The 16,504-nt window shown below is 36.7% G+C and overlaps 1 protein-coding gene across 1 annotated transcript; it reads left to right on the forward strand.

The window, feature by feature from the left end:
• The first annotated feature begins 15,075 nt into the window (after positions 1-15,075).
• On the forward strand, positions 15,076-15,955 carry LOC146934255 (uncharacterized). Its single transcript, XM_085706119.1, has one exon. The coding sequence runs from the start codon at positions 15,180-15,182 to the stop codon at positions 15,741-15,743; it is 564 nt and encodes a 187-aa protein (XP_085562245.1). The 5' UTR covers positions 15,076-15,179; the 3' UTR covers positions 15,744-15,955.
• The last annotated feature ends 549 nt before the right edge of the window (positions 15,956-16,504 follow it).

Genomic DNA, 16,504 nt, shown 5'->3' on the forward strand with positions numbered 1-16,504 from the left:
CTTTATTCGTATTTTTAGGCATTTACAATTTTTGCACGTACTTTTAAATTTTTTAAAGTCTTTTATTCATTTCTTTTAAAATTTGCTTAATTAAATGTCTTTTGTCCGTATGTTTTAACCACTTAAAAAGCTTTGCTCGCACTTTAAAACACCGTGTTATTTTAACCGTTTCAGTCGAAATTTCGGCAGAGAGGTATTTTAAAATACCTTATTTACCAAAAGGGACAATTTTTAAGTTTTATTGTCGTTATTTTACTTTTATTATTTTCCCTTATTTTACTTTGTTATTAGTATTTTTATTTTATCTTTTAAATTATTTTATTTTTAAATATTTTGTTTTAATTTTAATTTTCGTTTTTTATTATTATTCTGATTTACATTTTTATTATTATTATGTGCTCTAACTTTGTCCAAGAGTGTCTTGTGTTAGACCTGTACAGGTGTCTTCAGCCTATTAGTCCTTTGATACATCTGTCCAGAATTGGAGCCCAAGCAAAGGGCGTTTTTGTCCACAATCTTTCACCTAAACCCTACATCTGCCAGTATAAATAGGGGGCATTTATTGCATCGAAAAGGGAGACTGACACTGGCTCAGCCGCAGCCCAATTCCCAATCACACAGAAACCCTAATTCTCTCTCTCTTTCTACTTTTTCGGATTAAACACCCAAATTATACAAAAACTTTCAAGAACATTCATGAACATTTTTAGCATTTTCGTTTTCCAGATTCACTAAATACACAAATCCAAATCATCATGTGAATCTTTAAACACAAAATCAAATTTAATCTTCTTCATTGCATCTTCAAAATCCATCAACAATTCCATAGATTCAAACAACAAACCTTCAACACTTTTTTTTCCTTTCGATTTCAATTGGAACAACAACATATCCTAGCTGTTTCAGTTCGGATTCAAGTGTAAGCATCACAAACGGATCCAATTTCGAAGAGAAGAAGAACAGATCGCGAGTTCCAAACCGAAGCTCATAACAACATCAACAACAGGAACGGAATTAAAGAAGAGAGGAGGAAGCCGATCTGAAGTTCAAAGATCCAAACCGTGAAGCAACCAAGCTAATTCGTAAACCTCTTTCTTCTCCGATTTAACCCTAAGGTTTGGTTTCCTTCAATATTCTGCTGAGTTTGTTTTGAATCTGTATGCAACATATGAATCTTGCTTCATTTTTTGAACCAATTGCTTGAAAATCAACTTCTAAAAATCATTTGTGCTGAAATCATTTGTTGAATGAATTGTTATGCTGTTGTCTTGGTGAATCTGTCTGTGATCTGTTTCATTCATGTTCAACATGCTGAAAATTCTTGCCACCGTCGTTGTTTGTGTATGTCTATGTGCGTTTGTTTCTTCTGCATGTCACTCCCGATTTGAATTGGCTTTAAATTGTTATGTGTGTGTTTGATATTGAGTCTGGTCGTAACTACCTTTGTGTGTGTAAAAATTATTTTTGAAAACAAGGTTGGAATGAGAAGTGACGAGAGGTTTTGTTTTCCTATATGTTTGTTTACGATTGTGTGTTTGATTGTCTTGAGAAAAAGAGAATTAAAGGAATAAGTTGTGAGGATGAGAGAAGAAGAATACGTTTGAAAAAGAGAGAGTGCGGCTGTGAGTTTAGAAAATTAGGGTTAGAATGTTTGTCTGTGTTAACATGCCTTTTATACCTCTGTTCAATCTCATGTGTGCGCGCCTTGCTACCTTCTTGTGCGCCTTCATCATGAGCCGTTAGATCCGTAATCTAACGGCTACTGTAAGCCCTCCTGTTAGCTTGTATGTGTGCCTGTTGATGCTTCCTTTTGTGAACCATTGCTTTCAACCGTCAGATCTACGATCTGACGGTCCCTGTGTCTTTGTTTTGTAATCCTTTTTTTAGTGTTTATTCCACTAGTTTTTTATGCACTCTTGATCTCAGATCAAGTGGCTATGATGAATTTGCTGGTTATTTAATCTGGACCCTCTGATTCATCAGACGGTCCAAATTAATCCAGGCTGAGCCAAGTTGCTTTGTTTGCATTTTAATCCTTTATCTATGCCTTATTTACATTCTAGTCCCTCTTTTAAAATTTAACCCTATGTTTTTAAACTCAAAAAAAGTTCACTATGTGTCATGCATTTTATTTTAGTCCTTCTTTTAAAATTTAACCCTATGTTTTTAAACTCAAAAAATTTCACTATGTGTCATGTATTTTATTCTAGTCATTCTTTTAAAATTTAACTCTATGTTTTTTTTAACTCAAAAAATTTCACTATGTGTCATGCATTTTTTAAATACTTTAATCCTTATAACATGCATCTTGTGGTTAATTTTGCTTTAATGTTTGTTTTCAAAACTTGCATTCCATGTTTTTTAATATACTTAATGTCATGCATTTTAGTTGGTATTTGTTTTCGTATGTAATGTTCTTCTAAATCTTTTGGTTCATGATCTAATATTTTGGTATGCTTTATTTTTGCATCATATTTAGTATAATCTCATGCATTTTTTTAATTCTTGCAATTTATTTAATTTCCATGATATTAGTGTGTATTTTAGGTAATTGATGTAATTTATTTTTTCGCATTTTTATTTCTTGTCTTAGAATGGATCTAGGAAGGGTATGTAATAGTGTAGTAATTGCACACACCGACACAAGCACCGACACTACACTATTTTATTTGTTGCTTTACGCTTGCTTTATTTTTTCCGCATCGTTACGCTAGTTTACCGTTAGTTTAGTAAAACCTTTTTATCTCAAAAATCAAATAAGCAAAAGTCAAATTATTTTCTTAATAAACCTTGGATCCAAATCCAAGTTTGTTTTCCCCTTTTTATTTTCTTAATCAAACTTCCAATGAATCTTAATTAAACTTAGACTAAATTTCTTAAATAAAATGAAACAACCTCACTCCAATTTTATTCTTCTATACCTTGAAGTCTCGCAACCCTTCTTAAAACCATTTTTCAAAAATTAAAATCAACCCAGCCCACTAAAAATATTTTTAAGAGTGAACTACGGTGGTTTTGATCCCTTTTAAAGGTACGTAGGCAAGGGTTTATTCCTTCCAAATCGATCAAATAAAAATAACCAAAACTCCAACTTCTCCTCCCTCCATTCTTTCACTTCAACTTTAAAACAACAAATTTTCAAATAAAAATAAAGTTAGAAAGAGGTTCTCACGGAGTACCGTGAACGACGCGGGTGCCTAACACCTTCCCGAATCGTAACCGACCCCCGGATCCAAAAAAGGGTTTTTCAATCTCTTTTTCCCTTCCCAAGAATAAAATCGAGCAAGTCCGGTAGATTGAAGGTTCAAGTCCAATCAATGGCTTGACACCCGAAAATCTTGGTCTACAAAAATGGCGACTTCACTGGGGATCCTACGCGGGTTTAGCCCACCTTTCTTTCTTTATTTCTTATGCTTTATCATTTGTATATACTTTGTAGAATATTTTTACGTGAGTGGTGAGACAAAGTCCTATACCCGGACTCGAGTGAAACATAAGATAGGAGTGGTAGACTCATAGTGGCATACCGAGAGTATTCTCGTGTCTTGTCACACGTGAGATAACCACACTTAGCGGAGGAGCTTAAAGTGATATATGTCGGCGGGTGTTGTCACGCTTAGACTCTATTGCTTTTAAGTTTCCGTTGAACGCTAAGGACCTTAGTAACCCTTAACCCATCTTGGCCTTTTTAGGATGTAGTGCGGTGGCTAAGCCGGGTGATGTCTCGGTATTAGTCTACTTGCAATGCTACACTCGAACTAGACTTTCCTACGAACGTTGTTGGACCGGGTGTTGTCTCGGTATCCGATAAAGTTTTGTGGTGGTTGTAATTCGGGAACCTTGGTAGAACCCTTGTTACTTGTGCAAATGGAAACCATAGTCCTTACCAAATGGCGTTGTGTCCCTTAAGCTCCAACATTGTATACCTTAAACCTCATCATGTATTCTATGTATTCTGACATAATCATGCATACATGCATTCATCCATAAACCTTTTTTCATCCATTAAAAAAAATATTGAAGGATTTAACCAAGTTTTTTGTAAACATCGAAGGAATGGACCTTTGTAAGAATGAACACCAAGCAATACAAATCCAAAAATCTTATCGAAGCTTTTGCTTTTATTAAGAACTTCTTCCTTGGGTTCGTTCTTACCTTTTGGGAAAAGGAAACCAATTGCAATATCTTTACAAATCTTCAATTGAAACCATGTTCATCTGCAATGTTTACAATTTACCTTGATAAATCCTTCGATAACAAAAATATTGTACATTTTTGCATAAACATATCATGCATCATTTTGCATTCATAGTTTCTAGTCTGCGTCTCATACTTTGTCTCTGTTTACAAGAGGTTAATTCGTCAGTAAAGTGGTCTGATGTCTTCATCCAAGTTCGGTTCTCATATGCAAACACTCGTGCAAACACAAAAGATGGATCAGCTTAAGCAAGAGGTCCATGAGCTTCGTGGAGAGGTAACAACATTTTGGGCTGAGGCAGAGAGGTTAACTAGCCTAGTATCTTCATTGATGGCTGCAAAGGATCCACTGCTTGTTCAGCAAAGGTCTCAGCCAATATGCATGAAACGACCTCGACAACAGGTTCCTCAACAGCCTCCGTCGTTTACTACTCAGAATCAGGCTCCTCAGCCATTTACCTCCCAAAATCAGGCTCCTCAACAGCTCATCCCTCATAGCCAGGTCCGGAAGGCATTGCAGTGTGACCGAATTCCTGTGAAATATGCAACTTTGCTTCCCATCTTGCTTAAGAAGGAACTTGTTCAAACCAGGCCACTTCATTGGGTGCCGAATCCTCTTCCATCTTGGTATTGCCCTGACCTCAAATGTGATTTCCATCAAGGGGCACCAGGTCATGACACTGAGTAGTGTTACTCTTTGAAAGAAGAAGTTCAGAAGTTGATTGAAAATAATACCGGTTTTTTCGAAGACCCAGATATAAAAGTGTAAATTCAACAACAGCATCTGGCTTCTCACTCTGTTGCCACTGTTATGCCCATCATGAATGCTGCCCAAGATCGGGGTTATCCGCTCCAGTTTCAGCAACATCAACAATAGCCTCTACAACAAGCTTCGGGACAGCTACAGTTTGACCCGATTCCCATGAAATATGCAGTGTTGCTCCCTAATTTGCTTAGGAGGAAGCTTGTCCAGACCAGACCACCTCCTCGTGTGCCTAAGAAATTGCCAGCTGAGTATAGGCCCGACCTCTCTTGTGCCTTCCATGAAGGGGCACCTGGTCATGATATTGAGAATTGTTTTGCTTTTAGGACTGAAGTTCAGAAATTGATCCGAAAAGACCTCATACCTTTTGAAGAATTTGATTTGGAATCCGCAAGTTAATCCGCTATCGGATCTTGGAATTTGATGTTTAGCTGCAATTGGGTCTTTGTTGATGTTTATTTCTACTACTCATCTGTTTAATTAATATGTTTGTTTGTTGCTTTATGTTTTTCAAAAAAAATCCTTTCGTCCCACCCGAGACGGAAGTGAACTTATTTAGGGCTTTTTGCTTTATGTATTTTCATCATTAATTAAAAGGTCGCTTTGATCCCGACTTTGTTTTTATTTTGTGCTTTTTCTGGAAAGATGGTAATACAAAAAACCAAGAATTCTTTTCTTTAAATCATTTCCACATATTTGCATAATCATAATGTTTATATCAATAATCAAATCATGCATTAATAAACCCGTTGAACACTTAAACCCTGTACTCTCTCTCAACTTTGAGTTCCTTGTATCCGAGACTGAAGAGGAGTATGAAGAAGAAGTTTCCAATGTGATTTCTCGCCTACTGGGGCATCTTGGCCATCGAAGCTGCAAATATCAAGAAAGATCATTCTGAAGAGGACTTTCATACACAAAGACTGGCACGAGATGCTTCCATCTGCCTTGCAAGGATGTTATACTTCAAGTGCACACTTCAACAGGGGCAACCCCCCCACCATCCCTCAGTATACAATATAAAGGCAATGCTTCACATGGAGGTCAAAGTCCCGGCAACGAAAGTTCCAATGAAAGCCAAGCTTGATTGAATTCAAAAGTGTTATTGCCGTGTGCCATGGACAGTTATATCGAAAGGATAAAGCAAGTATTCGACAAAGAAGGCTCGTCCCCGTGAATGTCAAGAAAGTGGCTTTATGCTCAAAAATATGTTGTCTGATTCCAGGGGCAAAGGAATGCCTAATTACAAAAGCATGGTGACAAACTTGTATGTCCTGTGAATGCCAATGCAGTCAAGAAATACTTTGTTAAAATGAAAAGCTCGATAAGTCGCAAACCTAAAAAAGCGGCTTAGGCAAAAAAGAGCGTCTCGATGGACTGAAAACCCGAAAGGGCGGTCCATGCAAAAGTTAGAGACATGCAAAAAAATGAAAATGTGTTTATCCTGATAGGTTGAAACCCGCAAGGGCGACCTATGCAAAAGTTAAGGATTATGACAAAGTAACTGCATCTGGTCGGACATGACTCACTTGGGGCACTTCAGCCAACAAAAGACCGCCAACTCATGGCGAGGTAACTGCATCTGATCAGGTATGATTCACTTGGGGAAGTTCAGTCGTCAAAAGCTTCTTCCAATTTATGGCGAGGTAACTGCATCAAATCAGATATGATTCATCTGGGGCATTTTCAACTGTCAAAAGAACCTTCGACACGAAGCATCTGCAAAATCAAAGACTCAGAATAGTGAAATTCAAAGTTGTTAGAGAGCAGAGCGGTTATTGTGTTCAATGTACCTTTTCCATATAATTACCATTTTCCAAAACTTTTAAAATCTGTGGAGCCACGCCTTTGGCAGGTCACCACTCTTTTACATTTAATTTGAACCTGTGCCCATTTATTTGAAATTCTCATTTATTCTGTTTGCATAATTTTCTTCTATTTTTGATGTGAATACTTAAAGCAAAAATTTAAAACTTTTTTAATTGTCTTTTGAAAAGAATAAACAACAGGTCTATCTTCTTTGAACTTATGAGTAGTAGAAACATACATCAACATTCATCTCAAGGACAGTTAAACTCTGCAAGGTAAGCATGACCAAAAGCTGTGAGATGACCTCTGTCAAAAAAAAAAAAAAATACAAAAAAAAAGAGCTCGCTAAGTTGAAAACCCGAAAGGGCGGCTTAGGCAAAAATGAGCGTCCCGGTGGATTGAAAACCCGAAAGGGCGATCCAGGCAAAAATTAGGGGCATGCAAAAAGAATATTTTCCCGGTGGATTGAAAACTCGAAAGGGCGGTCCAGGCAAAAATTAGGGATTAAAAAAAAACAATAAAAAAAAATGAACAAAAAAAAACACAAAAGACAGAGGCATCACAATTTCAAGTGGGTTAAATGGAAGAACGCACTTTGTGCTGGCTTACAAATGGCGACTTCTGCCAGACTTTGATTGATGGGTTTTATCCCGAGAAATGGCAACTTCTGCCTGTGGTTTAAGAAATGGCGACTTCTGCCAGACTTTGATTGATGGGTTTTATCCCTAGAAATGGCAACTTCTGCCTGTGGTTTAAGAAATGGCGTCCTCTGCCAGACTTTGATTGATAGGTTTTATCCCGAAAGATGGCGACTTTTGCCGGTGGTGTGATTAGTGGCGTCTGTTACCCGTGGTTTGATTAATGACTTTTTTGTGCTGCTGGTGGATAGATTGGTGGCGTCTTTCACCGGTGATTTGATGAATGGCGACTTCTGCCTATGGTTTGATGAATAATGACTTTTTGCTTGTGGTATTTAGGTTGTATTCCCATCAGTAATTGATTATTGGGTCGTGTTCCCATTAGTGAGTTGGTATTTGGTACCTCTTCAGTGGCCTGATTAATGGGTTGTTACCCCGTCAGTGGTTTAGTTAAGGAGTTTGTGGCTCAATTAATGGGTTGGTCTTTGGTATTTCTTCAGTGGCTTGTTAATGGGTTGTTACCCCTTCAGCGGTATGATCAATGAGTTGTTATCCCTTCAGTGGTTTGATTATGGGGCATTCTCCCTTTGATTATAGGGCATTCTCCCTTCAGTGCTTTGATTACGAGGCATTCTCCCTTCAAGTGGTTTGGTTATGGGGCATTCTCCCTTCAAGTGGTTTGGTTATGGGGAATTCTCCCTTTGATTATAGGGCATTCTCCCTTCAGTGCTTTGATTACGAGGCATTCTCCCTTCAAGTGGTTTGATTATGGGGTATTCTCCTTTTAGTCTTACCATTATACTATCATATGAGTCTCATACATATTCATTCATCCATGCATACATAACATGCATACAAATATTATTCATGCATGATTGCATTATTATCCAATGTCTTCTTACAAATGTATCCTAAAAAATGTCATCCCCAATGTGTCTGATTCAATTTCAAGTGGCAGGTCCCGTTAAACTATCATTGTACCAATGTTTTTCAGATACCCTGTATTTTGCTTAAGATATCTTCGTATCGGTAGCAGTTGGTTTTTCCCTGTTGGTCGTTACCTAATTCACGGTAATTGACGGTATTTCCTTTCCTGTTGGTCGTTACCTAATTCACGGTAATTGACGGTATTTCCTTTCCTGTTGGTCGTTACCTAATTCACGGTAATTGACTAATTTCTTTCCTACTTTATTCGTCTTTACCTAATTCACGGTAATAGACGGGTCTTTTACCTAATTCACGGTAATTGACTAATTTCTTTCCTACTTTGTTTGTCTTTACCTAATTCACGGTAATAGACATGTGTTTTCTATCTTGCTTGTTCGTCTTTACCTAATTCACGGTAATAGACAGGTCTTTTACCTAATTCACGGTAATTGACTAATTTCTTTCTTGTATGTTCGTCTTTACCTAATTCACGGTAATAGACGGGTCTTTTACCTAATTCACGGTAATTGACTAATTTCTTTCTTGTATGTTCGTCTTTACCTAATTCACGGTAATAGACGGGTCTTTTACCTAATTCACGGTAATTGACTAATTTCTTTCTTGCATGTTTGTCTTTACCTAATTCACGGTGACAGACATGTCTCTACCTAATTCACGATAATTGACTAATTTCTTTCCTACTTTGTTCGTCTTTACCTAATTCACGGTAATAGACGGGTCTTTTACCTAATTCACGGTAATTGACTAATTTCTTTCCTACTTTGTTTGTCTTTACCTAATTCACGGTAATAGACATGTGTTTTCTATCTTGCTTGTTCGTCTTTACCTAATTCACGGTAATAGACAGGTCTTTTACCTAATTCACGGTAATTGACTAATTTCTTTCTTGTATGTTCGTCTTTACCTAATTCACGTTAATAGACGGGTCTTTTACCTAATTCACGGTAATTGACTAATTTCTTTCTTGCATGTTTGTCTTTACCTAATTCACGGTGACAGACAGGTCTCTACCTAATTCACGATAATTGACTAATTTCTTTCCTACTTTGTTCGTCTTTACCTAATTCACGGTAATAGACAGGTCTTTTACCTAATTCACGGTAATTGACTAATTTCTTTCCTACTTTGTTTGTCATTACCTAATTCACGGTAATAGACATGTGTTTTCTATCTTGCTTGTTCGTCTTTACCTAATTCACGGTAATAGACAGGTCTTTTACCTAATTCACGGTAATTGACTAATTTCTTTCCTGTATGTTCGTCTTTACCTAATTCACGGTAATAGACGGGTCTTTTACCTAATTCACGGTAATTGACTAATTTCTTTCTTGTATGTTCGTCTTTACCTAATTCACGGTAATAGACGGGTCTTTTACCTAATTCACGGTAATTGACTAATTTCTTTCTTGCATGTTTGTCTTTACCTAATTCACGGTAACAAACAGGACTTTTACCTAATTCACGGTAATTGACTAATTTCTTTCTTGCATTGTCTTTACCTAATTCACGGTAACAGACAGGACTTTTACCTAATTCACGGTAATTGACTGATTTCTTTCTTGCTCTGTTTGTCTTTACCAATTCTAAAGGTAACAGACATATGTCTTTTCTCCTTGTAATGTCGTCTTTACCAATTCTAAAGGTAATGGACATGTGTTTATCCTTCTTATGGTGTCGTCTTTACCAACTCTAAAGGTAATAGACATGTGTTTATCCTTCTCGTGATAATCTTTACCATTTCTAAAGGTAATAAACATGTGTTTATCTTTCTTGTGGTGTCGTTTTTACCAATTCTAAAGGTAACGCACATATGTCTTTTCCCCTTTTAATGTCGTCTTTACCATTTCTAAAGGTAACAGACATGTGATTACGTCTTTTGTGAGGTCGTCATTACCTATGTAAAGGTAATAGACAGTTATTCCCTCCCCAGTGATGCTTACCAGTTTATTTTCATCATCTTTGCATTCATACTTGCATCGCATGCGTTCATATCATTATATTCATAAGTATTGCATTCTTAGCATTTTAACTGGTCAAAATTGGTGTACTTAATATTTAAGTCTCTTCGGCCTGTGGATTTAAAAATCTCATATTTTACCTCGTGACGAAGAAACTTAAATAGGGGCATCTGTCATACCCCAAATTTTGACTACTTTTCTCCAGTTTTACCCATTTTTATCCGTATTTTAAAACAGTTCGAATTCTCTGTTTTTCGTTTTAACCAGTTAAAGTTTCGTTGTTCGTTGTTTAATCCCTTAAAATCTTTTGTCTTGTATTTTAAAGCATGCAAACTTTTATTTGCATTTTATATCACTTTATTCGTATTTTTAGGCATTTACAATTTTTGCACGTACTTTTAAATTTTTTAAAGTCTTTTATTCATTTCTTTTAAAATTTGCTTAATTAAATGTCTTTTGTCCGTATGTTTTAACCACTTAAAAAGCTTTGCTCGCACTTTAAAACACCGTGTTATTTTAACCGTTTCAGTCGAAATTTCGGCAGAGAGGTATTTTAAAATACCTTATTTACCAAAAGGGACAATTTTTAAGTTTTATTGTCGTTATTTTACTTTTATTATTTTCCCTTATTTTACTTTGTTATTAGTATTTTTATTTTATCTTTTAAATGATTTTATTTTTAAATATTTTGTTTTAATTTTAATTTTCGTTTTTTATTATTATTCTGATTTACATTTTTATTATTATTATGTGCTCTAACTTTGTCCAAGAGTGTCTTGTGTTAGACCTGTACAGGTGTCTTCAGCCTATTAGTCCTTTGATACATCTGTTCAGAATTGGAGCCCAAGCAAAGGGCGTTTTTGTCCACAATCTTTCACCTAAACCCTACATCTGCCAGTATAAATAGGGGGCATTTATTGCATCGAAAAGGGAGACTGACACTGGCTCAGCCGCAACCCAATTCCCAATCACACAGAAACCCTAATTCTCTCTCTCTTTCTACTTTTTCGGATTAAACACCCAAATTATACAAAAACTTTCAAGAACATTCATGAACATTTTTAGCATTTTCGTTTTCCAGATTCACTAAATACACAAATCCAAATCATCATGTGAATCTTTAAACACAAAATCAAATTTAATCTTCTTCATTGCATCTTCAAAATCCATCAACAATTCCATAGATTCAAACAACAAACCTTCAACACTTTTTTTTCCTTTCGGTTTCAATTGGAACAACAACATATCCTAGCTGTTTCAGTTCGGATTCAAGTGTAAGCATCACAAACGGATCCAATTTCGAAGAGAAGAAGAACAGATCGCGAGTTCCAAATCGAAGCTCATAACAACATCAACAACAGGAACGGAATTAAAGAAGAGAGGAGGAAGCCGATCTGAAGTTCAAAGATCCAAACCGTGAAGCAACCAAGCTGATTCGTAAACCTCTTTCTTCTCCGATTTAACCCTAAGGTTTGGTTTCCTTCAATATTCTGCTGAGTTTGTTTTGAATCTGTATGCAACATATGAATCTTGCTTCATTTTTTGAACCAATTGCTTGAAAATCAACTTCTAAAAATCATTTGTGCTGAAATCATTTGTTGAATGAATTGTTATGCTGTTGTCTTGGTGAATCTGTCTGTGATCTGTTTCATTCATGTTCAACATGCTGAAAATTCTTGCCACCGTCGTTGTTTGTGTATGTCTATGTGCGTTTGTTTCTTCTGCATGTCACTCCCGATTTGAATTGGCTTTAAATTGTTATGTGTGTGTTTGATATTGAGTCTGGTCGTAACTACCTTTGTGTGTGTAAAAATTATTTTTGAAAACAAGGTTGGAATGAGAAGTGACGAGAGGTTTTGTTTTCCTATATGTTTGTTTACGATTGTGTGTTTGATTGTCTTGAGAAAAAGAGAATTAAAGGAATAAGTTGTGAGGATGAGAGAAGAAGAATACGTTTGAAAAAGAGAGAGTGCGGCTGTGAGTTTAGAAAATTAGGGTTAGAATGTTTGTCTGTGTTAACATGCCTTTTATACCTCTGTTCAATCTCATGTGTGCGCGCCTTGCTACCTTCTTGTGCGCCTTCATCATGAGCCGTTAGATCCGTAATCTAACGGCTACTGTAAGCCCTCCTGTTAGCTTGTATGTGTGCCTGTTGATGCTTCCTTTTGTGAACCATTGCTTTCAACCGTCAGATCTACGATCTGACGGTCCCTGTGTCTTTGTTTTGTAATCCTTTTTTTAGTGTTTATTCCACTAGTTTTTTATGCACTCTTGATCTCAGATCAAGTGGCTATGATGAATTTGCTGGTTATTTAATCTGGACCCTCTGATTCATCAGACGGTCCAAATTAATCCAGGCTGAGCCAAGTTGCTTTGTTTGCATTTTAATCCTTTATCTATGCCTTATTTACATTCTAGTCCCTCTTTTAAAATTTAACCCTATGTTTTTAAACTCAAAAAAAGTTCACTATGTGTCATGCATTTTATTTTAGTCATTCTTTTAAAATTTAACCCTATGTTTTTAAACTCAAAAAATTTCACTATGTGTCATGTATTTTATTCTAGTCATTCTTTTAAAATTTAACTCTATGTTTTTTTTAACTCAAAAAATTTCACTATGTGTCATGCATTTTTTAAATACTTTAATCCTTATAACATGCATCTTGTGGTTAATTTTGCTTTAATGTTTGTTTTCAAAACTTGCATTCCATGTTTTTTAATATACTTAATGTCATGCATTTTAGTTGGTATTTGTTTTCGTATGTAATGTTCTTCTAAATCTTTTGGTTCATGATCTAATATTTTGGTATGCTTTATTTTTGCATCATATTTAGTATAATCTCATGCATTTTTTTAATTCTTGCAATTTATTTAATTTCCATGATATTAGTGTGTATTTTAGGTAATTGATGTAATTTATTTTTTCGCATTTTTATTTCTTGTCTTAGAATGGATCTAGGAAGGGTATGTAATAGTGTAGTAATTGCACACACCGACACAAGCACCGACACTACACTATTTTATTTGTTGCTTTACGCTTGCTTTATTTTTTCCGCATCGTTACGCTAGTTTACCGTTAGTTTAGTAAAACCTTTTTATCTCAAAAATCAAATAAGCAAAAGTCAAATTATTTTCTTAATAAACCTTGGATCCAAATCCAAGTTTGTTTTCCCCTTTTTATTTTCTTAATCAAACTTCCAATGAATCTTAATTAAACTTAGACTAAATTTCTTAAATAAAATGAAACAACCTCACTCCAATTTTATTCTTCTATACCTTGAAGTCTCGCAACCCTTCTTAAAACCATTTTTCAAAAATTAAAATCAACCCAACCCACTAAAAATATTTTTAAGAGTGAACTACGGTGGTTTTGATCCCTTTTAAGGGTACGTAGGCAAGGGTTTATTCCTTCCAAATCGATCAAATAAAAATAACCAAAACTCCAACTTCTCCTCCCTCCATTCTTTCACTTCAACTTTAAAACAACAAATTTTCAAATAAAAATAAAGTTAGAAAGAGGTTCTCACGGAGTACCGTGAACGACGCGGGTGCCTAACACCTTCCCGAATCGTAACCGACCCCCGGATCCAAAAAAGGGTTTTTCAATCTCTTTTTCCCTTCCCAAGAATAAAATCGAGCAAGTCCGGTAGATTGAAGGTTCAAGTCCAATCAATGGCTTGACACCCGAAAATCTTGGTCTACAATATGTTTTATTTATATGTTTTCTTTATATGTGATTTTCTTTAAATTGTTTTATTTATATGTTTTCTTTATATGTGATTTTCTTTATATGTTTTCTTTATTTTTATTTTAGCATTAGTTAAGTTTAATATTTATTAGTTAAATGTTTACATTGTTTAAACTATGTTTATTTTTCTATTTTTTCAGTGCCGCAAGAAGCGTTTTGTAAAACCAATTAATCATGGCCCCAAGATTTTGAGTCTCGGACGTCCAAATGCCAATCAGAGATGGTTTTGGGATCCGCTTAGGGAGAGTGGCTTACATGATTTGGTATACTTGGGCTACGCCACTGTGCCTCACGCTTTGCTGGTGACTCTATGCGAGAGGTGGCATTCCGAGACCAGCACTTTTCACATGCCTATGGGGGAGATGACTGTGACTTTGGATGATGTCGCATGTCTTATGCATGTCCCGATTGAAGGGCGGATGTTGGGCCACCGGAAGAAGATGCTGAGACATGAGGGAGAGACATTACTGATGACTCACTTGGGTGTGTCGAGGAAGGAGGCAGAGAAAATCTGCAATACAGAGTATGGTGGATACATTAGTTATCCAAAGCTGAGGGAGTTTTATACGACGCACCTTGGTAGAGCCAACGTTTTGGCGGATACACAGGATCCAGAGGAGCTGGAGGAGTTGGAGAGGGTTAGGACTTATTGTGTGAAGTGCTACCTTCTATACTTGGTTGGATGCTTGTTGTTTGGGGATAGAAGCAACAAACGCATCCAGTTGATCTATTTGACGACTATGGCGGACGGCTACGCGGGGATGCGTGCTTATTCGTGGGGAGGGATGACACTTGCATACCTGTACGATGAGTTAGCTCATGCCTGTTTGCCCGGAGACAGGCAGCTTGGGGGAAGCGTGACACTGCTCACTGTAAGTAAAAATTAAATTTAAATTTAATTTTTTTTGTTAACTTTAATTTTTTTTGTTAACTATTATGCATTTTTTTTATATAACTATTATTTATAAATGTGATTTGTATGGTTTGTGCAGACATGGTTTTTGTCGCACTTCCCTAAGTTTTATACTGTTGATCCAAACCCGGACTACATTGAAAATTTATCGGTTGCGGCAAGGTGGACTCTTCAGAAGGGTCATGGAGAGGGGGCCACGTATCGGATGGCACTTGATCGTATTACGTTTGATGACGTATGTTGGATGTCGTACGAAGGGCACAGGGAGTTTCAGGCTTTCGAGGAGGTATTCTGGTATTCTGGTTGGATCATGTGCGGCGATCGTAGGGTGTATCGTCACCTGGCGAAGAGGGTATTGAGGCAGTACGGATACGTCCAGTCCGTCCCTAGACCTCCGACGGATGTTCCAGCGCTGTCACCGGCTGAGATTGTGCAGGCCTTCGTGGACTTCCGCACTCACACGCTTAAGGCGGCTGATTGGGGTGAGCATGCAGGAGAGCAACCATGGCGTATGGCAGAGGGCTATGTACGATGGTACACGGTTGTGTCTCACCCTCAGATTTTGCCACTTCTCCCGGGAGATGTTCCGAGGCCTCCAAACGAGGAGCAGATCGTTGCAGAGCAGTGGGAGCGGTACGAGGCGAGAAGCTCCCCTGACACCTATGACATGGTTAATGCTGATGTTGCCCATGCTGATGAGTTTTTGGGTCAGGAGGTGATGAGCAAGACCCCTCAGCAGTTGTATGCGGCCTTGCATGATGTTAGGTAGCAGATCGCACCGATCATTACCAGGAGGAGAGCCCAGAGACCGAGGAGGAGGCACCAGCAGCATCAGCAGGACCAGGACCAGCAGTAGGATTAGCTACTAGTATTTTATGTTTGTTTAGGATATATTTTTAGAACTTGGTTTTATTTTCATGACATTTGGCCGTTTTGTTTGTACTTTCATGACATTTGTTGTTACTTTGTTTCGCTGACATTTTTTTTTATGACAATTGTTCGTTTCTGTATATTATATTTTCAATTTCAATTATGTTTGTAATTTTCTTTGACTAGCTTTATGGTTTGGCATCGAAACAATGTGTTTACAATGTGTAAAAACACATGTAACAGGTTCTGTCTTCAACTGCCATTTTCTGGCTTCAGGACGACTCGGCAGTTAACTGCCGAGGAAATGATGAAACCGGCGGTAGTAAACTGCCGAGGTTTTCCTCGGTACTAAACTGCCGAGGTATTCCTAGGCACTTAACTGCCGAGTTTTTTTTTTTTTTTTTTTTATTTTGTTTAGAATAAAATTGTGTTAGAATATTGTTAGGAATTGTTTAGAAATTATTTTATGTTATTTAAAATATTGCGATAGAGTGAATTCGAATAAATATTGCGATAGCGTGAATTCGAATAAATATTGCGATAGCATGAATTCGAATAAATATTGCGATACAGGTTTCGTTACATTACATAAACGACGTATTTTAAAAAAAACAATTACATTACATTTCAGAATGTACCTTCCAACTGCAACAATTATCT

The sequence above is a fragment of the Medicago sativa genome, chromosome 4, assembly GCF_051527215.1.
Source record: "Medicago sativa cultivar Bolivia chromosome 4, Bolivia_mono, whole genome shotgun sequence".
NCBI classification, from domain to species: domain Eukaryota; kingdom Viridiplantae; phylum Streptophyta; class Magnoliopsida; order Fabales; family Fabaceae; genus Medicago; species Medicago sativa.

Coding starts and splice junctions, on each gene's coding strand:
- LOC146934255 (XM_085706119.1), top strand. CDS start 15,180: ATGGCACTTGATCGTATTACGTTTGATGACGTATGTTGGATGTCGTAC.